This window comes from Dendropsophus ebraccatus, chromosome 3 (assembly GCF_027789765.1).
Source record: "Dendropsophus ebraccatus isolate aDenEbr1 chromosome 3, aDenEbr1.pat, whole genome shotgun sequence".
In the NCBI taxonomy this organism is placed as follows: domain Eukaryota; kingdom Metazoa; phylum Chordata; class Amphibia; order Anura; family Hylidae; genus Dendropsophus; species Dendropsophus ebraccatus.
This window is the reverse complement of record NC_091456.1, coordinates 117,118,757-117,143,856: the sequence shown is the minus strand read 5'-3', so window position 1 is coordinate 117,143,856 and position 25,100 is coordinate 117,118,757. Positions and strand designations below refer to the sequence as shown.

At 41.8% G+C, this 25,100-nt stretch overlaps 1 protein-coding gene across 6 annotated transcripts in view; it reads right to left on the bottom strand.

Moving 5' to 3' along the window:
- SEMA6B (semaphorin 6B) overlaps positions 1-25,100 on the bottom strand; it is a 683,939-nt gene that overhangs the window by 126,360 nt on the left and 532,479 nt on the right. For all 6 annotated transcript variants that reach the window (XM_069964532.1, XM_069964533.1, XM_069964531.1 and 3 more), the window contains 3 exons: positions 18,049-18,198; positions 787-975; positions 562-699 (listed from right to left, as the gene is read on the bottom strand). In XM_069964532.1, the coding sequence (XP_069820633.1) occupies positions 562-699; positions 787-975; positions 18,049-18,198 (477 nt within the window). The remainder of the gene's footprint in view (positions 1-561; positions 700-786; positions 976-18,048; positions 18,199-25,100) is intronic.

Below are 25,100 nucleotides of genomic sequence, written 5' to 3'. Positions count from 1 at the left end.
TGGAGCCGCATTGCGGTACTGATAGTTAACTCTTTGTTCACCCTCTGTTCACCAACGAGGCTCTGTGAAGTTATTGCAGAGACCCAATGGTAGCCATGGACATCAGAGGCCTCAGGCCTCCGGTGTCCTGGCTGCCTACAGAGGCCGACAGGGAGAGAGGGAAGGCTGACAGGGAGGGAAGGGAGGGGTGTCCTGGCTGCTTACAGAGATCACAGGGAGAGAGGGGAAGGGTGTCCTGTTTTTTTACAGAGGCCACAGGGAGAGAGGGGAGGGAGGTATAAATGTATGCTGTATATGTTCCTACTTCAATTAGACAAATTCTGCATTTTCTATACTTTGGTTTTTTGACCAGACCACCCCCTTAAAAGAACGATTTTTTATGCAAAATTGGGAGGTCGGCTCATAGAGGTTTCACTGTATTTGTTTTACATCTAAATATTCTAAAATGGTGCCACATAGCAAAATAAGAAGACCGGCATAAATTAATTTAATAATTTGAGCATGACAAGTATGAAAATGAAAAGAAAATATGTTTTTTATTTTTCTTTTGGAAGCTCTTACTTCATGCATCCATTATGTCTCTCACAACGTGCAAGAGGCACTTTTACCACACATCTGGAATACACCACTAAGAGAGATCTTGACCCCTTGTCCACTTCTAGACCTATGATTCTCTGTTCTTCTTCCTTCTCACCACACCTGCAAAGAGGCACAAAAAGTTGCAAAACATAGCAATATTAAAAACACAAAGTTAAAATGAATTCAGAAACGTGTCTGTAGACATACCTGTCTGTAGGGTATGTCTGGATCTCTTCAAGCATGATGCTGTGTTTGTAGATATTACTTTCAATTGCACCCAGTCTGGCGGTGAAAAGATACTTAAGGACAATTCCAGAGTTGGACCCGAGAAAAATAACTGTTTCATTCCCAAATAAACCACAAGCTGTATCCACAGCAATGTGTGTTAGCTGGTCCCTAGGAAATGACACAACAGTTTTTTTTTAATTACTTAGAGAAAATCCCCAAACCGTAATTACATTTGCTTAATTTTGCCAACTTGCATTCACAATTCTATTCCTTATAGTTCAGAATATGATTCCAACTGTATTTTAAGTTATGCATAAGAAGGATACTAATAATACTATTTATTAGCTTTAGAGGTGAGCGAAGTGAATCTTGCGAATCCAGATTTCGTTCCAAAATCTAGGTCAATTTGCTTCATTTCGCATTCCAAAACTCATTAAACATGGCCCCGATGGTGGCTGAACATGTAGCTTACAGTACTGTCACTTGGTGGGAGCAAGGGATAATCCAAAATCATTTGCGGCCGTCCAATCACCTACAAGCTCCACTGTGATTTCAGCACCTCCCCCTCTATAGTGCTGGCCAAAAATATTGGCACCCCTGCAATTCTGTTAGATAATACTCAATTTCTTCCAGAAAATGATTTCAATCACAAATGCTTTGGTATCTCTTTTACTTTGTCTTCAATAGAAAACCACAAAGAGAATTGTCAAAAAGCCAAATTGGATATACAGTGGTACCTTGGTTTAAGAGTAACTTGGTTTAAGAGCGTTTTGGTTTAAGAGCTCACAGTTTTTCAAAATTGTGACTTGGTTTAAGAGCATTGCTTTGGTTTAAGAGCTCCCTGTACTGGGTGGGAGCGCGAGTGGGGGAGGGGTATGGTCTGCAAAGCGGGGTCTACAGCACTGTACTCTGACCCAGGAAGTCTCCCTCACCTTCCAAATCATAGCAGATCCACTTCAGGCTGGGGCTTACATCAGAGGACAGGACTGTGGAGGTAATCTCTCCATAGCTGTAACCCCTCTCTCTCCAGACAGAGAGTGCTGCATGTATGTGGACACATCTGCCCTGCTCATTCCTTCATGCTTCCTGCAGTCTCTGTCAGCCCTTGTGTTTCCCATCCTCTCTATTACTGTACAGTAACTTATAATATCACATATTCTGCTGTTTCTGAATGTTTATTTCATCTGTTTTACATGTTATTCAGAATAATAAATCATTATTTTGGGGGTGTTGAACCGATTGTCTGCATTTCTATGATTTCTTATGGGAAATTTTGCTTTGGTTTAAGAGTGGATTTGGATTACAAGCACGGCCCCGGAACGAATTATGCTCGTAATCCAAGGCACCACTGTAATTCCACACCAAACATAAAAAAGGGGGTGGACAAAAGTATTGGCACCCTTAGAAAAATCAAGTGATGCTTCTCTAATTTGTGTAATTAACAGCACCTGTTACTTACCTGTGGCACATAACAGGCGGTGGCAATAACTACAGTATATCACACTTGCAGTCAGTTGAAATGGATTAAAGTTGACTCAACCTCTGTCCTTGTGTCCTTGTGTGTACCACTTGAGGACTTGAGAAGCAAAATTGTGAGGAAGCATGAGCAATCTCAAGGCTACAAGACCATCTACAAAAGACTTGAATGTTCCTGTGTCTACTGTGCGCAGTGTCATCAAGAAGTTTAAAGCCCATGGCTCTGTGGCTAATCTCCCTAGATGTGGACGCAAAAGAAAAATTGACGAGAGATTTCAACAAAAGATTGTGCGGATGGTGGCTAAAGAACCTCGACTAACATCCAACCAAGTTCTAGCTGCTCTGCAGTCCGAGCGTACAACAGTGTCAACCTGTACTATCCGTCTGCATCTGAACGAAAAGGGACTCTATGGTAGGATACCCAGGAAGACCCCACTTCTGACCCAGAGACATAAAAAATCCAGGCTGGAGTTTGCCAAAACTTACCTGAGAAAGCCAAAAACTTTTTGGCAGAATGTTCTCTGGTCAGATGAGACAAAAGTGGAGCTTTTTCCATGTCTGCATTTTAAATTAAATTCTATGGGATTCAGGTCTGGACTCATTGCTGGCCCCTTTAAAAGTCTCCAGTGCTTTCTCTCAAACCATTTTTTAGTGCCCCAGAGACCCAGCTTTCTCACACTGGGTTCTACATTATGCTGCAAAATTTGTTTGTAGTCTTCAGACTTCATAATGTCATGCACACGGTCAAGCAGTCCAGTGCCAGAGCAAAAAAGCAACCCCAAAACATCAGGGAACCTCTGCCATGTTTGAGTGTAGGGACTGTGTTCTTTTCTTTGAAGGCCTCTTTTTTCCCTGCAAAATCTATGTTGATCCCTTTTCCCAATCACACCACAATCACGGACCGGGAAAAACACTTAACGTGTGAATGCAGACTTACTCTGGGAGAGCGACTGATGGAGAAGGATCTGGGTGTACTTGTAGATAATAAACTACAGAACAGCACACAATGTCAGTCAGCTGCTTTTAAGGCCAGCAGGGTATTGTCATGCATTAAAACAGGCATGGACTCACGGGGCAGGGATATAATATTACCGCTTTATAAAGATTTGGTGCGGCCTCATCTGGAGTATGTCGTCCAGTTTTGGAACCCGATTCATAAAAAGAATGTTCTAGAGCTAGAGAGGGTACAAAGACGGGCAACTAAACTAATAAGGGGAATGGAGCATCTTAGTTATGAGGAGAGATTAAAAGAATTACATTTGTTTAGTCTGGAGAAGAGACATTTGAGGGGAGATATGATTAATTTATTTAAATATATAAATGGCCCCTACAAGAAATATGGGGAAAAGATGTTCCAGGTAAAACCCCCTCAAAGGACAAGAGGGCACTGCCTCCGCCTGGAGAAAAAAAGGTTCAATCTCCGGAGGCGACAAGTCTTCTTTACCATGAGAACTGTGAATCTGTGGAACAGTCTACCACAGGATCTGGTCACAGCAAAAACAGTAGAGGGCTTCAAAACAGGGCTAGACAAGTTCTTAGACCAAAATAATATAAATGCATATGTATAGAACTTATCATCCCTCCCCCTTCCCTGTATCCATCCCCTCCTTGGTTGAACTTGATGGACATGTGTCTTTTTTTCAACCGTATTAACTATGTAACTATGTAAGAACACCTGTGGAGAGATCTCAAAATAGCAGTTTGGAGAAGGCACCCTTCAAATCTCTGGGACCTGGAGCAATTTGCCAAAAAGAATGGTCTAAAATTCCAGCAGAGCATTGTAAGAAACTCATTGATGGTTACCGGAAGCAGTTGTTCGCCGTTATTTTGTCTAAAGGTTGCGCTACCAAGTATAAGGCTGAGGGTGAAAATACTTTTGTCCGGCCCATTTTTGGAGTTTTGTGTTAAATGATCAATGATTTGCCTTTTTTTTCATTCTCTTTTGTGTTTTTTCATTGCAAGCGAAATAAATGAATATTTTATTACCAAAGCATTTGTGATTGCAATCATTTTCTGGAAGAAAGTGAGTATTATCTGACAGAAATGCAGGGGTGCCAATACTTTTGGCCAGCACTGTATATGTTTTAAGATGCACTTTACTCACTGTTTTGGGGTTGATAAGCTAGAATTCTTGGATGCGAGTTTGGAAATCGTCTAACAATAGCATTTGGGATTTGGAAAACCTACAGCTATGGTACCAACACACTCCTTAGATATGACAACTACCACCCACAGAACACGAAGGATGCAGTGCCCGAATGGCAATTTGTACAATTACGGCTTATTAATAGTTCTGACGCCATTTTCAAACAAAAGCCTAGGGGCTATCCATTGGACTGCATTAAATGGGCATTGGACAAAGCAAGGGGTCTTAGTCATAGGCAATTTATAGAAGTGAATACTAGGAAGAATAAAACAAATAGATTTGTATTTCTTTTCAGACATAGCCCTATGAATAATATGGTGTGATCTGCCATTATTAGGAATTGGCATTTGCTTGAATCTGAGGAGGCATTGACAGAAGTTACACAAGAATGTCCCCTAATAGCTTTCAAGTGCTGTAAGAATCTTCGGGACTCAATAGTGAGAGGCAGGTTACAGCAATCCATATGTCAGGACAATTGGTTGGAGAACAGTGCACCGTTAGGAAACTATAGATGTTACCATTGTAAATATTGCAATTACTTGAAAAATGTGAAAATGGTATGACTGGGTAGTCAGAAGGTAAGGTTACCTAGATTTATCACATGTAGAACAGCATATGAGGTTACGCTATAGTTTGTGCATGTGTGGTGTCCCAACACGGGTGTTACTTATATGGCAGTAAAGGATAAAAGTATCAGCTCACCACATGTCGGCAGTCCTCAGTGTCACGGATCCACACCTGGCTGGTGTGCGCGTAAGCATCCAAAAGAAACCAGTGATCCAGCACATTTGCAAGGAAGATTGCCTTTATTTTCAAGTTGCAGTTCATAACAGGTGAAACACCATAGTGCAGGGACCCCACATACAGACGCGTTTCGAGCGCATGCGCACTCTTGTTCACTGATAACCCCACCCTTCACCTTACATCCTTATATACTAGTCCACAGGTGAAACATACAGGTGTACAGAGTGATTAAATGACTGCATACTGTGTAGCTTGGTGAAACCACCAGGCTGCACATATGTATGTATAACACAAATAAAACAAATCAATGAATAAAAAGAAGATAGCTCACTAACAGCATAGGGCAAACATAACAAGTATACTAAAATAATAATTTCATACAATATACAAATATGTACATATAATGTAATATATATTGTTTCTACTATTTATGGATAATTGCAGAAAGAATGTAATAATGATTACCACAGATGAATCAACTATAACGTGTTTCTAAAAAGTAAATATAAATATAAACATCAATATGAATCTTTACCCATGTATAATACTTTCAAATCTGTGTGGATATCTGCAATGACATACATGGGTATGTGTGGTATCTGGGAAACTGCAATAAGCATGTAACTGAAGAATAATGATGTTATTATTACAATGGTGCACAAAGTAAAATAAACCATATAATCCATATTTAACTCCATTGTTACTGGGCACCAAAAGTTGTATATACAAAGAAGAACATGTGATATATTATGCTATGAGAGATGTATGACATAATTTTTGGTAATATTCACAATTGGAAAAATCGCATCCAATGTGTGTGTGAATAGGAACCAAAAAATAATGCATTCTAAATATTTCTAGTTACCATCAATAATGAAATAACAACTCCCTGCGTACATTCATGCCCATAGGGGCACATGTCCCTAAGGTATACTGCCAAAAGGCTTCACAATCTCTCAAACGTTTTTGTGTGTCCCCCCCCTCTCGGCTGTGGAATAACCCTTTCAATGCCATATATTCTAAAATTCTTACTTATATGGCACCTGTTGCAAAAGCCTTTGCACTCAAAAGTAAGTTGGTGATGAAAATATTTATTGTTTCACCACCAGATTTCAGTATTTTGTCTTGTATATATGTTGCACAGGGTTACCGTCTTTGTATTCTGTGATCTTGTGGTCCAATAGAGATACTTCTTTTCTTTCTACCTATCTATCTCTGTGCTTCTTTCTTTGCACACTCTTTTCCACCACTCACAGGGGCTCTTACACACACTGGTAGGAAGTAGTGACTTGATGGGAGGAAGTGTAGCATCAGTTTCCCTCTGATTGTCTGGGGAGGACGACACACACAAAGATCAGGCTGAACTTAGCCAGGGCCTGGCTCTGCCAGGATCCCAGTCCGGAACATTCTAGTTGTGTTGTGTTAGTAGAGTGAAGACATACGTGTATGGAGAACACAGAGACTTTTACTTTTAACTGTATCACTATACACACACTATGCAATGTTAGACCCCAAAAGGAGGACAAGTCAGAAATCACCTCATCCCACGCCGTGAACCTCTCGAAAACAGTTCAGGGCGGTATCCTAGAACAGAAGAACTGACGTGGATAGAGCAAAGAAACCGTATGAAGGTCTACATACCCTCTTGCAGCGCAGGTCACACTTGATAATTTCAGACACTTAGCTAATCTCAGGTAACCAAGGTAACCTTTTCCACTTTTAAATGGCTGTTTAAAAGTGGAAAAGGTTGCCCAATACTGACTAGACACACTCACACTGTACATGATGGTGATGTGAAAGCCAGGGAGGGTGGTGAATCCCGGTGTAGAGATACAGCCGGTCACTTGTAAGATGGTTCAGCCAGTGCTATGCTGGTTGGCCTAGATATAGCCTAGCCCAGTGATGGTAATCTGTTGTGACGCCAGTGCCAATTGGGCACACAAGTATGGTGGCACACCTGCTTTTAGAGTAATGGTCTGACTATACCTGGTTCACCTTTGGTCAGTGACCTGCAGGGCTGTTACTGGGTCTCTTGGGTACTTATCACGGTGGTCCGGAGTGGAGTAGTGACCCTCCTGGAATATTGGTACTGCCACCTACAGAAAGGGGAGATGACCCAAGGAGTGTGTGTGTGTGCTGTGCCACACACACACTCACAGAGTCTCTTTATCATAAGTAGAATCTGGTTTACTCGTAGTTACTTACTTGTAGTTGATAAGGCACTTAATACTTCAGTTCAGATGTGCACTGAGATTAGAAGGAGTACAGTCGTGCTGGCTGAGTTGCGTGTGGAGAGGTAGAAGAGGAGTTCAGAGTAGTAGAGAGGAGGAGGTCGAGAGAGTCCCAACCCAATTAGTACTGTGCTCTGCTGGGACTTTGGAGGTAGAAATAGAATAATACTTGACAGTAGAGAGCATACTTGTGCCTGTGTTTGACTCTTTGGTCTTTTCACCACCTATTTCCCACCAGTGTTGAGTGACCCGTCCAAGAGGGTGACACAAGCCCCAGACCTTGTTACCTGGGATGAGCGGAATGCTGAGGGTTCCCTGCTTACACCCACGCTGCGAGATAGAGTTCATAGGCTTCTTACAACTTTGCTTTATCCGGATCAGTTTCTTCACTTGTATACGGATAATGTCCTGCACCTTGTCTCTCCTGATCCATGGCGTGGATTAGGGTGATCTCTGACTTGTCATCTTTAGTGTAGGTTTAACATTGCATAGTGTTGAGTAGAGTTACTTAAGAAAATAAGTCTAGATACATGCGTCCTTCGTCTAGACCACAAATTAGACTGGGGACCTGGCAGGAGCCAGGGCCCAACAGGACTGCTATAGAGAGCGCTCTGGCTAGTGTCCTTCCTCTACAGAATCCAGGGACAAAAGACCTTACACTTGCTCTATCCATGTGACTTCCTACCTACAGCATATCTAAGGTGTGCTGTGATAGGTAAGAGTGCATATGTGAAAGTAAAGAGAGCTAGGATAGGAGCGACATCTTGTGGTAAAACGCTGGTACTACTACATTACCAATGCATCGTAAAAAGGCTTTTGCGAAGGGTATAACCAATAGCAACCACCCTGGTGGGACACCATACATGGGCCTGATACAAGTGGGCAATCCCACTTCAGGAGGAGACAGACATAAGTAACTATTAAGAGAGATGGAAGGGATTCTCTGTACCGAGACATTAGGACCCTTTGGCCTGAATGAGCGCCTATTGTTGTGATCTCCTAGATTAAAAAAAAAATAAAAATCTCCAAAGTATATGTGTTCCTACATTGTCAACTGCCCAATGGTTTACAGAAATATCAAAGCTATCACTGATGAAGTAACACCCTAACCAATAAAACATAACTTTTACTCCTAACTGTGCCAAACTCGTGCAGACACATACTTCCTCGAAATAGGCCAGGGTAAAAGTGACCTCTCACAGCTATATATGATAGAAAAAATCTATCATATATAGCTGTGAAAGAGCACTTTTACCCTGGCCTATTATTTCAAGTCCCCTATTATCATTTAATTCAAATATTCACTAAAGCAATATATGTGTCTGCACAAGTTTGGCACAGGTTTATTTGTGTGTGATGAGAAATAAATGAGGAATAAAATGAGGATTTTTTTTTATGAGGAATAAAAGTACAGTCTAAGGTAAGTGGGCTGCATCTGCAACTATCTGCTAGCAAAAACATCAGATACATTCACGTTAATATGACCCACGGATAGAATGGCGCCAGCGCGAGGAGCCTAATTCTAATGTAGCCACGTCATAGAGGGGAGGGGGTTTTCTCCCACTGGCAGTGAGTCGGCCCACCTCCAGTGCTTCAGCCAAGGCCCAGTACCCATGGATAGAACAGAGCCATACACGGGAATCAGGCCATGGTTCAAAAAACGGACCTCGTTTATCCATGGGTCATAGCGAATGTGCTTTAACAACATTAAGCTGCATATTACAGTAAAGGGAATCTGTGTATTACAGTTTATTACTTACATCATTCTGTTCAGCTGTTCTCCTAATGTGCAGGAGAATAGGATTCTTGCCACACCTCTCCAGCTGCTGATTGACAGTTGACTGCCTATACACAGCATGGATAGATAACTGCCAATCAGCAGCTGGTGGGTGGAGTTCTCTGCTTCTCATGAATTTTCAGGACTCCTGGGCTCACGCTCATAATGGAGATGACTACTTATTGTCCATTTTATGCAGGAGGCAGGGGTGTAACTAGAAAGGGCTGGGCCCCATAGCAAACTCTTGATTGCCCCCCCCCTCTCCCTCATCCCACTGTAGGTAATCCCCCTGTTTGTCAGCCCTCCGCCCAGTAGATAGCATATGTAAGGCATCTCCCCTGCCTTCCCTCCCCTGTAAGGTTTCCCCCTAGTATATATAGTGCCCCCCACAGTAGGCATCTCCCCTAGTGTCCCCCACGATAGGCATCTCACCTCATATCTCTCCCTCCCCCGTACATAGTGTCCTCCAAAATAGACATCGCCCCTATTATCCAACCCCTCTGTACATAGTGTCTCCCATGGTAGGCATCCCCCTTGGTAGTATGATGACAGCTCAGGAGGATGAGTGTGTTGCAGGGAAGGGCCCCATAGTGGCTGCTTTGGCTCTCATGGTAGTAGTTACGCCCCTGTCAGGAGGATCTCTCTGAATCAGCTGCACAGAACAAGGTAAGTAATACATCATTCTGTTCAGCTTCTCTGTCACTAGTTTATGCTACTCTTAGATGGGGCACCACAAACCTACGGACAGAATCTCTTTACTTCACTATAACTGTTCATAAAGCAATTGATGAAGGGAACTGTGCCATACCTTTACTATGCAAGCTATGTACTTCGCAGCCTGTGTCTTACCAGATGTTTTAGACTGATCAGTAAAGTTTACAGTTGTTTCACAGAATCCTATGGTGATAAGTCATTCATCTGCACATTGCATCACTTATTGACAAAGAATATGGCTTACCCTAGGCACATTAGGCTAGCAATGCCACCCTACTATGTGATGCATACAGAGCACCACTGCCCCCAGCTAGGTCTATCTAATATAATACAAAGTGCTGTGACAATAACATAAGCACACAGCCAAAACATCACAGGAGTGCCTTAGAGGCAACTCTTTGAATGTTTTTGAGTGGCCCAGCCAGTGCCCTAACTCTGGAGAGACCTGAAAATGTCTCCCCAACAACAGTTTCCCTCCTGGATTTTACACCTATGTTTGGTAATAGCCAATACCCAGCTCTGGAGGAGATACCAGATCCAGAGTATTGGACAATAAAGGGGTTGCACTATGTTAAACATTTTTTTTAGAGGTGAAATAATGAGATCTTGAGAGGAATTGTGTGAACATGAAAATACTACAATATGTAAGCTAAGGTATTATCAGATGAGAAGTCTGATTAGGTCAATTAATGAAAGAGTGAATTGGGACACAGTTAGTTCAAGGGTTATTTTGTATATAACTGGGATGGATGGGAGCATGAAAGGGAAAATAGCAAAAATATTTAAATTATCAGGGGAAGCAAGAATTAATAATATAACTATGATTTCACAGAAAAAAAAATGGGAACAAATTATAGGACCAAGACAAAATGAATTTTGTGACGATATCACAAATAAAAAGCATAAAATGACACAATTTTTCTATACACTTAGGGAGAGATTTATCAAAGGGTGTAAAAGACTGAGGCAAACTGGCCACAGCAACCAATCACAGCTCCTCTTTCCTTTTACCAGAGCTGGAAGCTGAGCTGTAATTGGTTGCTGTGGCCAGTTTGCACCAGTCTAAATTTTACACCCTTTGATAAATCTACCCCATAGACTGTACTTTTCAGGCGGGGATATAAAAAAATGGACTAAGAATAGGGTAGTAAGGTGTGGAAGTGATAATGTTGATTTAGAGCATCACTAGTGGACATGTCAAGAGCTAATTAAATTTTGGGATGATGTTTTTGATAATATGAGAAATATTTTTGAAATTAATATTGGTAACAAGTTTTTATGTGCAATATTAGGGGTATTGGAAGAACGATCATGAAGGTATGAGATCCAGCACTCCCAATACGTGTAGATGAGAGGATTAAAGGATTAAAACATAACCTTTAATGATGAAACTAAAAATGATATTCTAAAACCAACGCGTTTCGCGCAGCAGCGCTTAATCATGGTTACAATGGAGTAATAAACATGTGAAACATTAAAAGGATGCACGGACCAATCAACTACACGAGTTAAAAAACACACATGTGCTGACTAATTACGGGTCCAAGTTTACACGTCATCGTGAGGTGGTCATGTGACCATGCATATCACCTGTGCTAAAGGGAGAAAAGGAATGCCAATGTTAAATATTTACGTATAATAATATAACAGATTCATTTCTAAAATTCATTCCATGTGGCATCCTAGTGTCCAATCGGAATATATACTCTGCTTCTTTATAAAAAAGTTTTTTCTTCCAGTCTCCTCCACGCGGGGGGTTTGGGACTTTCTTGATACCATAGCATATAAAGCCTGCGATTTCTCCATTATGGTGTTCTAAAAAATGTTTCGTGTCTCCTGAGGCACTGAATCCAGAACCACTCCTAATGCCTTGTAGATGTTCTCCTATGCGTTTTTTCAGGGAACGTGTAGTGCATCCTACATATTTCAGGTTGCATATTGTGCATTCTATGATGTAAACAATGTGGTGGCTATTGCAGTTAATAAAATCCTGTATTTTAAATGATTGATTATTGGTGCTATTGGAGAAACTTGTTTTGGTGTCCAGATATTTACAGGTTTGACACCTGTTCGCACCACATTTGTAATTTCCTGTTATTTTATTCTTATTTTCACCATTGTCTACCATGAATGTACTGGGTGATAACATATCCCGGAGTGACCTTCCTCGTTTAGCCACACAGCGGTGTCCTTGTTCCAGGATCTCTGCCAAAACATTATCCTGTCTTAGAAGGGGTAAGTTTTTATTTAGAATTTTAACTATTTCTCCATACTCCATACTGAAACGGGTCGAGAAAGTTATTGGTGCAGTGGTGTGTTGCGATGCAGAAATTTTTTGAGGGTTTTTTTCCATAAGTAAGGTGTTTCTATTTTTTCTGTTTACAATATTTTTTGCTCTCTTTAGAGTTCCTTGTTTGTAACCTCTTTCTTTGAAGCGCGATATGGCTTGGTTGCATTGCACATCAAAGTCTCTTTCATCGGAGCAAGACCGTTTGATTCTGGTAAGTTCTCCCACTGGTATAGATCTTAATGTGTGGTTTGGGTGGTTGCTGGTGGCATATAATATGGTATTGCCAGCGGTTGTGATGTAGTCTCGTTATATCCATCAATCCCACATGATTTGGCCCTGACTGCACTTGCGCATCACCTCTACAAATACAGTGATTATACACACGAATTACGGGAATACATTATAGAGGTAACGGCTTTTCTCCTAAAACACAATTTTTTTGTTTTCAATGGGGAGCTTTTTCTGCAGACTCAGGGAGCCCCAATGGGCGCGAGATTCTCACCCACCCTGGCTGGTCTCTACGTAGCATGGTGGGAGGAACAGTACATCTTCTCCGCCCAAAACCCATTTAGCGACCGTATCAAATGGTACGGCCGCTTTATAGATGACATTTTGATTGTGTGGACAGGGAAGGAGGATCAAGTGAAAATGTTTTTGGAATATATCAACAATAACTGTAATAACCTACAATTTACAGCGAATCTACACAGAGTGGAAATACCCTTCCTGGACATATTATTAAAGTCCTCAATAAAATCGCACATTGTCCAAACCTCCCTGTACCGCAAAAGTACCGCTGGCAATACCATATTATATGCCACCAGCAACCACCCAAACCACACATTAAGATCTATACCAGTGGGAGAACTTACCAGAATCAAACGGTCTTGCTCCGATGAAAGAGCCTTTGATGTGCAATGCAACCAAGCCATATCACGCTTGAAAGAAAGAGGTTACAAACAAGGAACTCTAAAGAGAGCAAAAAATATTGTAAACAGAAAAAACAGAAACACCTTACTTATGGAAAAAAACCCTCAAAAAATTTCTGCATCGCAACACACCACTGCACCAATAACTTTCTCGACCCGTTTCAGTATGGAGTATGGAGAAATAGTTAAAATTCTAAATAAAAACTTACCCCTTCTAAGACAGGATAATGTTTTGGCAGAGATCCTGGAACAAGGACACCGCTGTGTGGCTAAACGAGGAAGGTCACTCCGGGATATGTTATCACCCAGTACATTCATGGTAGACAATGGTGAAAATAAGAATAAAATACCGGGAAATTACAAATGTGGTGCGAACAGGTGTCAAACCTGTAAATATCTGGACACCAAAACAAGTTTCTCCAATAGCACCAATAATCAATCATTTAAAATACAGGATTTTATTAACTGCAATAGCCACCACATTGTTTACATCATAGAATGCACAATATGCAACCTGAAATATGTAGGATGCACTACACGTTCCCTGAAAAAACGCATAGGAGAACATCTACAAGGCATTAGGAGTGGTTCTGGATTCAGTGCCTCAGGAGCCACGAAACATTTTTTAGAACACCATAATGGAGAAATCGCAGGCTTTATATGCTATGGTATCAAGAAAGTCCCAAACCCCCCGCGTGGAGGAGACTGGAAGAAAAAACTTTTTTATAAAGAAGCAGAGTATATATTCCGATTGGACACTAGAATGCCACATGGAATGAATTTTAGAAATGATCTATTATATTATTATACGTAAATATTTAACATTGGCATTCCTTTTCTCCCTTTAGCACAGGTGATATGCATGGTCACATGACCACCTCACGATGACGTGTAAACTTGGACCCGTAATTAGTCAGCACATGTGTGTTTTATGGTAAAGTTTAAGGAGTATGTGCAGCTATGGGAAAATTATTGGGTGATGCAGTAGTTAATACCTTGTGGTGACAGTTAAATCCTTCCCCCCCCTCCTTTTGTTTGCCACCAACCGGGGAGGGGGGGGTCTGGGTGTTTACATTAGATTCTTTAATACAACATTGGCAGAGGGATGAGTCTGTACTGATCTGTTTCTTGTTTTGTTTATTAAAGTTAGGATAGTAATGTGCATGATCGGAGTCAAGTGAGGAATGGGGGACCTGCCTCCCCGGTGCTGAATTAGTAACTAGTAATGATATGGATATGGTATATTGCTCTTTCCTTTCTCTATTGTAGATAAGAGGGGAGGGGATTTTTTTGGCATCCGGAGCGTTAACGGACGGCGGAGTGGCGCCCCATTTATACTGTGACAATAAGAAAGTAATCATTTATTTATTTTTTTGAAATTATTACTTTTTATTTATTATTATTATTACTTATTTTATTATTATTATGTATGTGTTTATTTGTATTTATTTTCTTTTACTCTATGGATACTTTAGTTATTTATTTATTTATTTAGAACCAGAGATGTATGTCAATAGTATCCTAATCCCTTGGGTGGGTCCAACTGATTATGATAAATGGTTGGGGAGGTCAATGAATGGATTGGGAGAGGTGCAAGTGGCTTCATGAGAATGGGGTCACCGACACTAGTATGAATGTGGAATTAAGAAAGTGGAGCTGGTTGGTCTGAACGTTCCCAGGTTGGGAGCAGGAGGATCGAGGAGTACCACTTGGAAAATTTGTAGCATGGATAAGCTGGTTCTGTTTATTTTTGATTAAAAATGCTGGAGATAATGGTAACAATGCCCATAAAACGGTTTGGTTGGGGTGTTGGTTTGCTGTCTGGAGCATGGGCTGGATGTCATGGAGTCATAATTGAAACTCTTTTATACAGGGGAAGGATTGTGGAGGATAGGGGGCGCAAGCAGGTTAGATAAGTTTAGTGTGAGTTGTTTATGTCGCCGGTTTGGCAGGTTCTCTGATAAATTAAGTTAAAATAAATGGAGAAAAGTAGATCTCTCTTCTTGATTATGAATTGGTGTATTAAGTTCTCTCGATGAATGAAACAGATCGGGTAAACAGTATTATGTCATAACTGCAAGAGATTATATTGTTATTGGTATCCTTCTGTCTAATGTTGGTATTGTATATGTTTTTCTCTTAAATTTTGTATGGAAAAAATAAAATGATTAAATAAAAAAAAAAAACAACAGCTTCCCTCCAACCTGACACAGGTCAAGAGGATGTGCAGGGAAGAGTGGCAAAAAATTCCCAAATCCAAGGGTGGAAGCCTTGTGGCATCATACCCAAGACGACTGGATGCTGTCAAAATCTCTACTGACAAAGATGCTTCAACTAAGTACTAAGTTATAGGTCAATTCAAGATTTAAATTTTTCATTTTCAATAAATTACCAAAGATTTCTAATAGGGATGAGCGAACCGAACCGTAACGAACCAGATTCGTTACGAACTTTGCACAAACTAACCAAACTTTGAAAAAGTTCCATTCAAATCTGGTTAAAATAACAATGGCGATGCAAAACTGTACTTTTTCACAGAATAGGCCAGGATACAAGGGATTATTACTCCTATAAACCCTTGTATCCTGGCTTTCTGTAAAAATCAAGATGTGTAACATCACCCCACAGCCCCTGAAGTGCCTGAGGGCGACAGCAGCTTGTCAGTGTGTTGCCACACAGAGAGAGAAGCTCCATATTAGATAGAGAGGGAAAAGAGATAGATTGCCAAACAACTAGATAGATACAGGGAGAGATAGATAAGGAATAGAAAGTGTTAGTGAGAGAAGCAGGAGAGAGGAAAAGAAAAAAAACAAATAGCAAGATCCAGGGAAAGCTAGATATAGAAGCAAAGGTGATAGATAGCGAAAGAGGCTGAGAAATCAAGAGATATGGAGAGATAGGAATCTAAATAAAAAAAATAGTGAGAGAAAAGTGAGAAGTGTTAGAGCTTTGATTCTATTATAAAGGGTACCTTATCCCCATGCTTCACTGAAATTATATTACATATTATTATGTATTATATGATATTAAAAGTATAAAAAAAGAAATATAATACTGTCACCTAGAGTAAGTAAGCACAATACTAGATGGGGGCAGTGCTCATGACTATTTGGTGGGATTATATATTTTTTTTCCACTATTTTTGCACTTAGATTTTTTCCACTTTTTTCATTGTAATAGCAACTGCAACTAAACAAAACTATAACCACTATTGTAGCTGCAATTATTCAGCCGTTATAGCAAGGTTTGTTTCAGGTTCGGTTCGTCCGAATCCAAACTTCACGAAAGTTCACTGGATCGAACCAAACTTTTCAAAAGTTCGCTCATCCCTAATTTCTAACATTATATTTTCACTTTGTCATTATGGAGTACTGAGTACTTACCCCCTGCCTGACTATGAACTGCTAGGATAGAGCACCCCCTGTACCAAGTGGGATTGCCCCTACCCTAAGTGAAGGAGATAGAGAAGATATGGTTGCTCAGTAGCTTATGTAGGATAGAGAATAGGGTATGGTAGTTCCTGCTTGGAGGTGATAAAAACATTAATATGTGTATCTGCAATGTGCAGGTGTTTTCCCCGTTAGGTAAGGATAGCTAGGTTCATCAAGGATGCTTTGTGGAAAATTGAAAAAATGTATATGAGACTACAGAACAAAGAAAATAACTGTAGCAGGTAACGGTAATAAGTTGGCCTGAATGGCAGAAGTAAAAAGTTTTTACAACGCCGGAATTCGCTGATGTCAGAAGTGGTGGGTTAGATGCAGGTCTATGGATATAGCGAGGGCCAGATAAAAGTCCCCTCAAGTGGGGGTGGATGAAGAGCACAATCAGGAGGCTGGTGCAGCTGAGACAGCGATGGGCATCATCATTGATGCTATCATCACTTCCAAGCAGGAACTACCATACCCTAATCTCTATCTTCCATAAGCGACTGAGCAACCAGATGCTTTCTGGCTCCTTCACTAAAGCCCTATTACACTAAACTATATTGGGCTATATGGCCAATAATCTTGTATAATTGAAGACAACGATCAGCTGACATGAACGATGTCGGCTGATCATTGCTGTCGTTTGTCTTTCAACATGTTAAAGGCAAACATCCAGGATAGCAACGATCTGCCGCCATCGCCCCGTGGAATAGGAGCACGGCAGCAGACCGCTGCTATCCTCTATGGGCTGCCCGGACGATCTAGTGATCCCCCTGGCAGCCCCCACGCAGCTCCCCGCGGCCCCCTGAGGTGGCAGGTCTATTCGCAAATGACCAGCGCCTACGGTGGCAATGTGGGCAGGGCTAAGAGGCGCTGCAGCCAAGAAGGCCCGCCCAGATAGCACAATCTGCAGATGATAAAAGATCACTTTTTACTGGAACAAGCACCATGACATATGATATAAGATAAGGTATGAAAACTGCTAAATTTACCCTTTACATCTGTGTAGTAAAGCCATAATGCAAAACGGGGTGACAGTGTCACTTTAAGGCTATGTTCACACTACGTATGAGACCGGCCGTTCCGTGACCCCGGCCAGGTCACGGCACGGCCGGCCTATGATCTTTCCGGCCACAGGGCTCGGATGCGGGCGCATCAGCGCGCGCCCGCATCAGAGTTTACCATAGCACACAGTGAAGCTTCACTGTGTGAACTGACAGGTCTTTCTGCGGCCGGAAGAAATTCCGGCCGCTGAAAAGTGACCTGTCAGTTTTTTCCAGCGCCGCACAGATCCCAGACGGAGCATATACGATGTGTGTACGCTCCGGCCGGGATCCAATTGCACACAAGGTTATGTTTCACCCTGCAAAACTACGGCCGTAGTTCGTAGTGTGAACATAGCCTAAAACAGTCATTTTCTGATGTCACATTCACTTTAATGGTAAATAACAATTTTTATTCATTCAGCACAATATTTGACTAAGCAAAAATTTATATCCTCCTTACCGTGACAGTGTGCGTGTTATCCAGGGAATCCCTCCAACAGAGGGCACAGAATCTTCCATCAAGGTATGTGACTTTACAAAATTGAGCACGTCATCAGGGAGACTACGAGAAGAATTATAGGGCATCGAAGGTCGAACACAGCTACCTGGGCTGAAAAGCAATCCATGAGAAAATAAAACATTGTAATAGAAACATATTACTATTGTAACTAAATATAAAAATAAATAAAATAAATAACCTACATATATAACCAACGGTAGGATAGCATTATTAAATAATAGTTACAGCCCCCACCTTTCTGGACAGCTGATACCTGTCTTATAAGCTTTGCCTGTACATGAAAGATCATCAGAACCAGCCTCTTCAGTTCTAAAATGTTTTCCTCTGCTTTAAAAGGAAAAACAGCCAAAAAGTCAGCCCCACCCCCTGCCTTAGCAAAAGTAAAAACTCTAAATAACTTATTTTTCTTCTTAAATTTGTGGAATATCTTTGGCTGAAAAACATGCTAAATATAAATACCAAAATACAGCTAGATTTTTGGTAATTTAAGTATTTTTATTGAAGATTCCAAAAAAGTTACAGCAATATAGCCAGTACATCTATAGTCCCCACCTCTAAAAAACAAATACAAGAAAAATTATTTATAAATATTCAAACTTTATTTGTTATTTGAAGGTTGAAACTATAGGCGTTTCATGTTTATTTCAGGGTTTCACCCCTAAATTACATCACAAAATAGGTTTTTTGGAATTTGTATGTGTATTAATATAGGCAAAGCATAAGCTTAAGAAATAAAACAGTTACATGTCAGTGTCAAGCGTGAGACATTTTGTTAACAGCGATATAAGATATAAGAGGTTTCAATGAGATTTGGATAGATTTTACATAGATAAAACGGGTAAATAGACATTACAATGTCATTAGGAGTACTGCTGTTATCTACACTAATAAGAATAAGAGGAAGATGAAACAAATAAGATTGTTAAGTACCAATGCCTAATAAAAAAATAAATATAAAAGAATATAACACTATACAAGATATACATGATTGGTCCTCCCTTGACCCTGGAAACCTGGGAACCATTAGATTAAAGCACTACCATGTTGCCTAGTTTAAAAAGTGGATTATTAAATATAGCTCAAGCAGTGTCAAATTGGCGTGGCCTAGAGATGAGCGAATAGTGAAATATTCGAATCGATTGGATTGGATTCGAATAGCTCCCGATATTAGACTATTTGAACGAATATCGAATCCCATAGTCTATGGGAGAAAAATCCTTGGGACCTGGAAATCAAGATTTGACCACTAGGAGTTCACCAAGTGCACAATGAAATCTCAGGAAACACCTCTGGAATTCATATGGGACAGCAGGGGAAGCATTCCTGGGTACATGAACGTAAAGTAGAAGTATACCTTTTGGTCTAGCGGTATTAGGTGGTGTGTAATATTAGCATTTGTTTGTTTTTTGTTTATTCAGTACAATGTACTGTACTGTAAAATACAATTCTTTGTAGAGTTATATATTGCCCAGCCAGTGATGTGAATTGCTCACGTGTATACAGTATATTGCATATATATCCACGCAAAGTTGGTGTGGGGATTACTTTAAACGGCAATAGAGTCTCTTTCCCCATGCTGTTCAGCCAAACAGCAGTCCTTTTATTTTTTGAGGCAATGGAAAAGCCTGGAATACGTGGAAGCAGTGGTCGCTTTGACTGCTTCAGTAAAGTCGGACCCGTATCAGCTGTAGAAACAGCTGATGCATTTAATAAAAGTGACAATAACCTACAGTTACTGTCTAAAGTTACCGCTCCATCATATTCTGCAGCAGTTCCCTCTAGTACTCAAGTAGTCTGGTGGTCCTTTCCTCTACTGGAATGAACGAGGAGACATTATTTTTATACCGGTGGTCCAGCATTCCGAAAACCCAGTATTTTTTGCTTCACATTATGTGGACAAAGCGTTTGTCCCTCGCAAAGCAGCCCAGCATAAATTCAGCCATGTGTGCCAGGCTGTGAATTGGCATCACTTCGCTGCCCCCACCAGAAGGATCGCTCAATATTTCCTTCTCTTCCTTCCCTTCTCCCCCTCCTCGCTGGACCAATGGGACGCACACAACTGCACCGCTAGCCTCGCCGACAGTGTGGCCAACAGCCCCCTCCTTCTCTTCCTCCTCCAGGAATCGACCCTGAGAAGCTGACAGGAGTGTAATGTGAATGTCTAGCTCCATCACGTCTCCTCCTATCCCCGCCTCCTATGCATGCAAGGCATTGTCCCTGATGGTGATGAGGGATTCTTTAACGTTGCATAGGAGTGGGATGGTTATGCTAACTATGGCATCGTCGCAGCTGACCCTCTTGGTGGACTCCTCGAATATCCTTAAAACTTTGCATAAGTCTGCCATCCATGGCCACTCATGGTTGGCAAACTGAGGGAGTGGAGTTAAAGGCACCCGTGGGTTTTGGAGCTGAGCTGGTATTCCATGAGAAGTCTCTTCTGCTCACACACCCTGGACAACATATGATATGTAGAATTCCAGCGAGTGGTGACATCGCACAACAGCCGGTGCTTGGGCAAATGCAGATGTTTTTGGAGCTTTTTAAGGCTAGCAGCCGCCACGGTGGACTTCAGAAAAGTGGGCACACAGGTGCTGCACTTTCACCAGTAGCTCCGGCAGGTCGGGTAGGTCTTTAAAAAGCGCTGCACCACCAAGTTAAAAACGTGGGCCAGGCGTGGAACCTGTTGGAGTTCTCCAAGCTCCAGAGCTGCCACTAAGTTAAGGCCATTATCACACACGACCATACCTGGTCCCAGCTGCAGCGGCGACAGCCAAATTTCTGCCTGCTGTAAGATGGCATCCTTGACCTCTGGGCGCTGTGCTTCTTATTACCCAGGCTGATAAGCTTGAGCACGGCCTGCTGACTAGAGATGAGCGAATTTGCCAAAGTTCGGGTTCGTATGAACCTAAACTATCGGCTTCTGATTCTCGCTGTCTGCAGCCTCCGTGAACAGGGTGGATACAGCCTTATGGACTGCCCGGAAAACTGGCATACAGACATTGGCATAGGCTGTATCCCAGTTTTCCAGGTGGTCCTAACGCTGTATCCACCCTGTTTACGGAGGCTGCAGACAGCGGAAATCAGAAGCCGATAGTTTAGGTTCATACGAACCCGAACTTTGGTGTATACACACTGGGGGATATTTATGAAGTCAGGAGTTTTTTACGCCAGGCTTAGAAATGTCCCCGTAGCTCAGGGGATTTATGTAGAGGTGCATTGCCTCTATATAAATCCCGAGCACATGGAGCCAGTCAGTGCGAAAATTTTAATCCACCGGAAAAATTATAAATTCAGTGCACACAGAGGCCACGCCCCCTCTGCGTGCTGCCGCACCCCCTCTCTGCCCCACTGGCGCAGAAGGGGCAGATGTGAACAAAATTTTCGCAAAAATACCATTTGCAAATATTTTTACGCCGATCTGCCCCATCTGCGCCAAAAAAGTCCTGCCTATTCCTAGTGCCTGTCCCTACCCCTACCCCCTGCATGTTTATTGGCTGGAAAAAAGCGCCAGGGGGTGTGGGAGGACGAATCGAATTTTTACTGCGTTTTAGCTCGAATATTTGACTGCAGTCGAATACCTTGAAAAGCGTACTATTCAAATGAATAGCTGTTTGATCGAAAAGTATTCGCTCATCTCTAGCATCCCTCCGTCCCTCTTGCTCGCCCTCTTTACCATTAGGAATGCCCCCAAGCAGTATTTCTCCTAATTATCACCTGTCTGAACACTGCACATGTGCTGGATCGTTAAGGCACCTGTGCAGTTTTCAGAAAATTGATGAATAAGAAAAATGCTGTCTGGGGCATTCCTAATGGTGAAGAGGGTGGGGAGGAGAGATAGAGGGGCGGTGTAAGCCTAGGGCATAGACACTCTAGGCCACGCCAATTCGACAAAGGGCTGCAAGTTTAAAAGTTGTTTTTTAGGACAATAACTGCATCACCTGCCCAACGGACCTCAGGACAGTTCTTGGATTAAAAACAGCTATCTAAAGGTACAAGCAGTTTGGGGGGGAAGACTGTGGGCACAGAATTGCTTTAATTCTGACTCTTTTTAGCTGATGACAGGTGTTTCCCTACCCCTGTGCTTATCCTGCCTGTGGCGCGACTAGGACCTTGCCTGTCCAGCGAGACAGCCAAACCCATTCATTATTGGGCCTGTATACAGTTTGTGCACATTGCCTGATTAGAATTTAAAATAAAAGTAGCCGAAGCATTAATTTCTTTACTAGAGAAATTACGACATTTATACTTTTTTTTTTGTGGGGGAAACCAGGTACAACCCGTTCTTATATTGTACTAGAAAATGTACCCGGCGCTGCCCGGGTATAAAGTGTCAGTGTGTTAATTAGATTTGTTCTAAGGTGCCCAGGAGGCCAAGCTAAAGGTATTGTTTCATCTGAGTTAATCAGTGGAATTAGTGTATACCTGTAGTGCATAGCTGGAGGGGTTCTGTATACCCACAGTGTATAGTTTTTAGGGGTCTCCCATATCTGTAGTGCATAGTTGGGCGGGCTGTATACCTATAGTGTATAGTTGGGGGGTCCTGTATACCTGTAGTGTGTAGTTGGGGGGGGGCTGTATACCTGTAGTGTATAGTTGAGGGAGGTCCTGTATACCTGCAGTGTATAGTTGGTGAAGGTCCTGTATATCTGTACTGTATATTTGGTGCTGTATACCTGTAATGTATAGTTGGTGGAGGTCTTTTATACCAGTAGTTTATAGTTTGAGGGTCCTGGATACCTGTAGTGTATAATTGGTGGAGGTCTTGTATACCTGTAGTATATAGTTCGGCGGTCCTGTATTCCTTTAGTGCATAGTTTGAGGGTTCTGTATAACTGTAGTATAGAGTTGGTGGAGGTCCTATATACCTGTAGTGTATAGTTTTGGGGTCCTGTATACCTGTAGTGTATAGTTTGGGGTCCTAAATACCTGTAGTATATAGTTGTTGGAGTTCCTGTATACCTGTAGTGTATAGCTTTGGGGTCCTGTATACCTGTAGTATAAAGTTGGTGGGGGTGCTGTATACCTGTATTATATAGTTGGTGGAGGTCCTGTATACCTGTAGTGTATAGTTTTGGGTTCCTGTAAATCTGTAAAATATAGTTTGGGGTCCTGTATACCTGTATTATATAGTTGGTGGAGGTCCTATATACCTGTAGTGTAAAGTTTGGGGTCCTGTATACCTGTAGTATAGAGTTGGTGAAGGTGCTGTATACCTGTAGTATAGAGTTGGTGGAGGTCCTGTATACCTGTAGTGTATAGTTTTGAGGTCCTGTATACCTGTAGTGTATAGTTTGGGGTCCTATATACCTGTAGTATATAGTTGGTGGAGTTCCTGTATACCTATAGTGTATAGTTTTGGGGTCCTGTATACCTGTAGTATATAGTTGGTGGAGGTCCTGTATACCTGAAGTATAAAGTTGGTGGAGGTCCTGTATACCTGTAGTGGTATCACCTTGAAGAGGGGCAGTACCCTCCCGTTCAGACTTGCCAGAAAATCTGGTGTCTTTTTGAGGGGGGTATGGCGGTATTGGTCAGTTCTGGTATAGCGGTGTTATCCATTCACAGTATGGCGGTATTGGTCAGGTCTGGTATGGCAGTGTTATTCAGTAACAGTGGGTCGGTATTGGTCAGGTCTGGTATGGTGGTATTATCCAGTCACAGTATGGCGGTATTGGTCAGGTATGGTGTGGCGGTGTTCCCCAGTCACAGTTTGGCGGTATTGGTCAGGTCTGGTATAGTGGTGTTATCCAGTCACAGTATAGCGGTATTGCTCAGGTCTGGTATGGCAGTGTTACCCAGTCACAGTATGGCGGTATTGGTCAGGTCTGGTATGGCAGTGTTATCCAGTCATAGTATGGCGGTATTGTTCAGGTGTAGTATGACAGTGTTATCCAGTCACAGTAAGGTGGTATTGGTCAGGCCTGGTGTGGCGGTGTTATCCAGTTACAGTATGGCGGTATTGGTCAGGTCTGGTATGACAGTGTTATCCAGTCACAGTATGGCGGTATTGGTAAGGCCTGGTGTGGCTGTGTTAAATGTGATTATGGATTATGGAACTGGGGGTGGAGCGGCGGGAGGGGTTAGAATAGTCACTAGTGATAAAAGGAAAGGGAATATGGACAAATATATTAAATGTATGTATACTAATGCTCGAAGCCTCACTAATAAAGCTGAGGAATTAGAACTCATAATGGTTGAAGAGAAATATGATATAGTGGGGATAAGCGAGACATGGCTGGATGAGACCTATGACTGGGCCGTTAATATCCAGGGTTATAGTCTATTCAGAAATAACCGTAAAAATAAGAAAGGGGGAGGGGTCTGTCTATATGTTAAATCATGCCTTAAGCCTATTCTGCGGGAGGATATATGTGATGATAATGTGGAGTCTCTTTGGGTAGAAATAAGGGGAGGGACGAAGAATAATAAAATTCTTATAGGAGTGATTTATAAACCGCCAAGTATAGTGGAAGAATCAGAAAATCTTCTTATAAGACAAATAGATGCGGCAGCGAAGCAGGGGGAAGTCATTATTATGGGGGACTTTAACTACCCAAATATCAACTGGAAAGCAGAAACCTGCAGCTCCAGGAAGGGAAGCGTGTTTTTGGAAATAGTAAAAGATAATTACCTTTCCCAACTAGTAGAGGAACCAACAAGAGGGGGGGCCCTTCTGGACCTGATCTTAACCAATAGGCCAGACAGAATATCAAAAATAGAGGTGGGGGGTCACCTAGGTAATAGTGACCATAACATAGTAAGTTTTCAATTATCCTTCAATAAAATGATTAGCAAAGGGGCTACAAAAACATTAAATTTCAGGAAGGCTAATTTCCAAAAACTAAGAGAGGACCTTGGGAACATAGACTGGGACAATGCCTTCAGAAATAAAAGTACACAAGAGAAATGGGACATATTTAAGAGCATCCTGGGTAAATCGTGTGAACGACACATACCATATGGGAATAAACGTAGTAGAAATAAGAGAAATC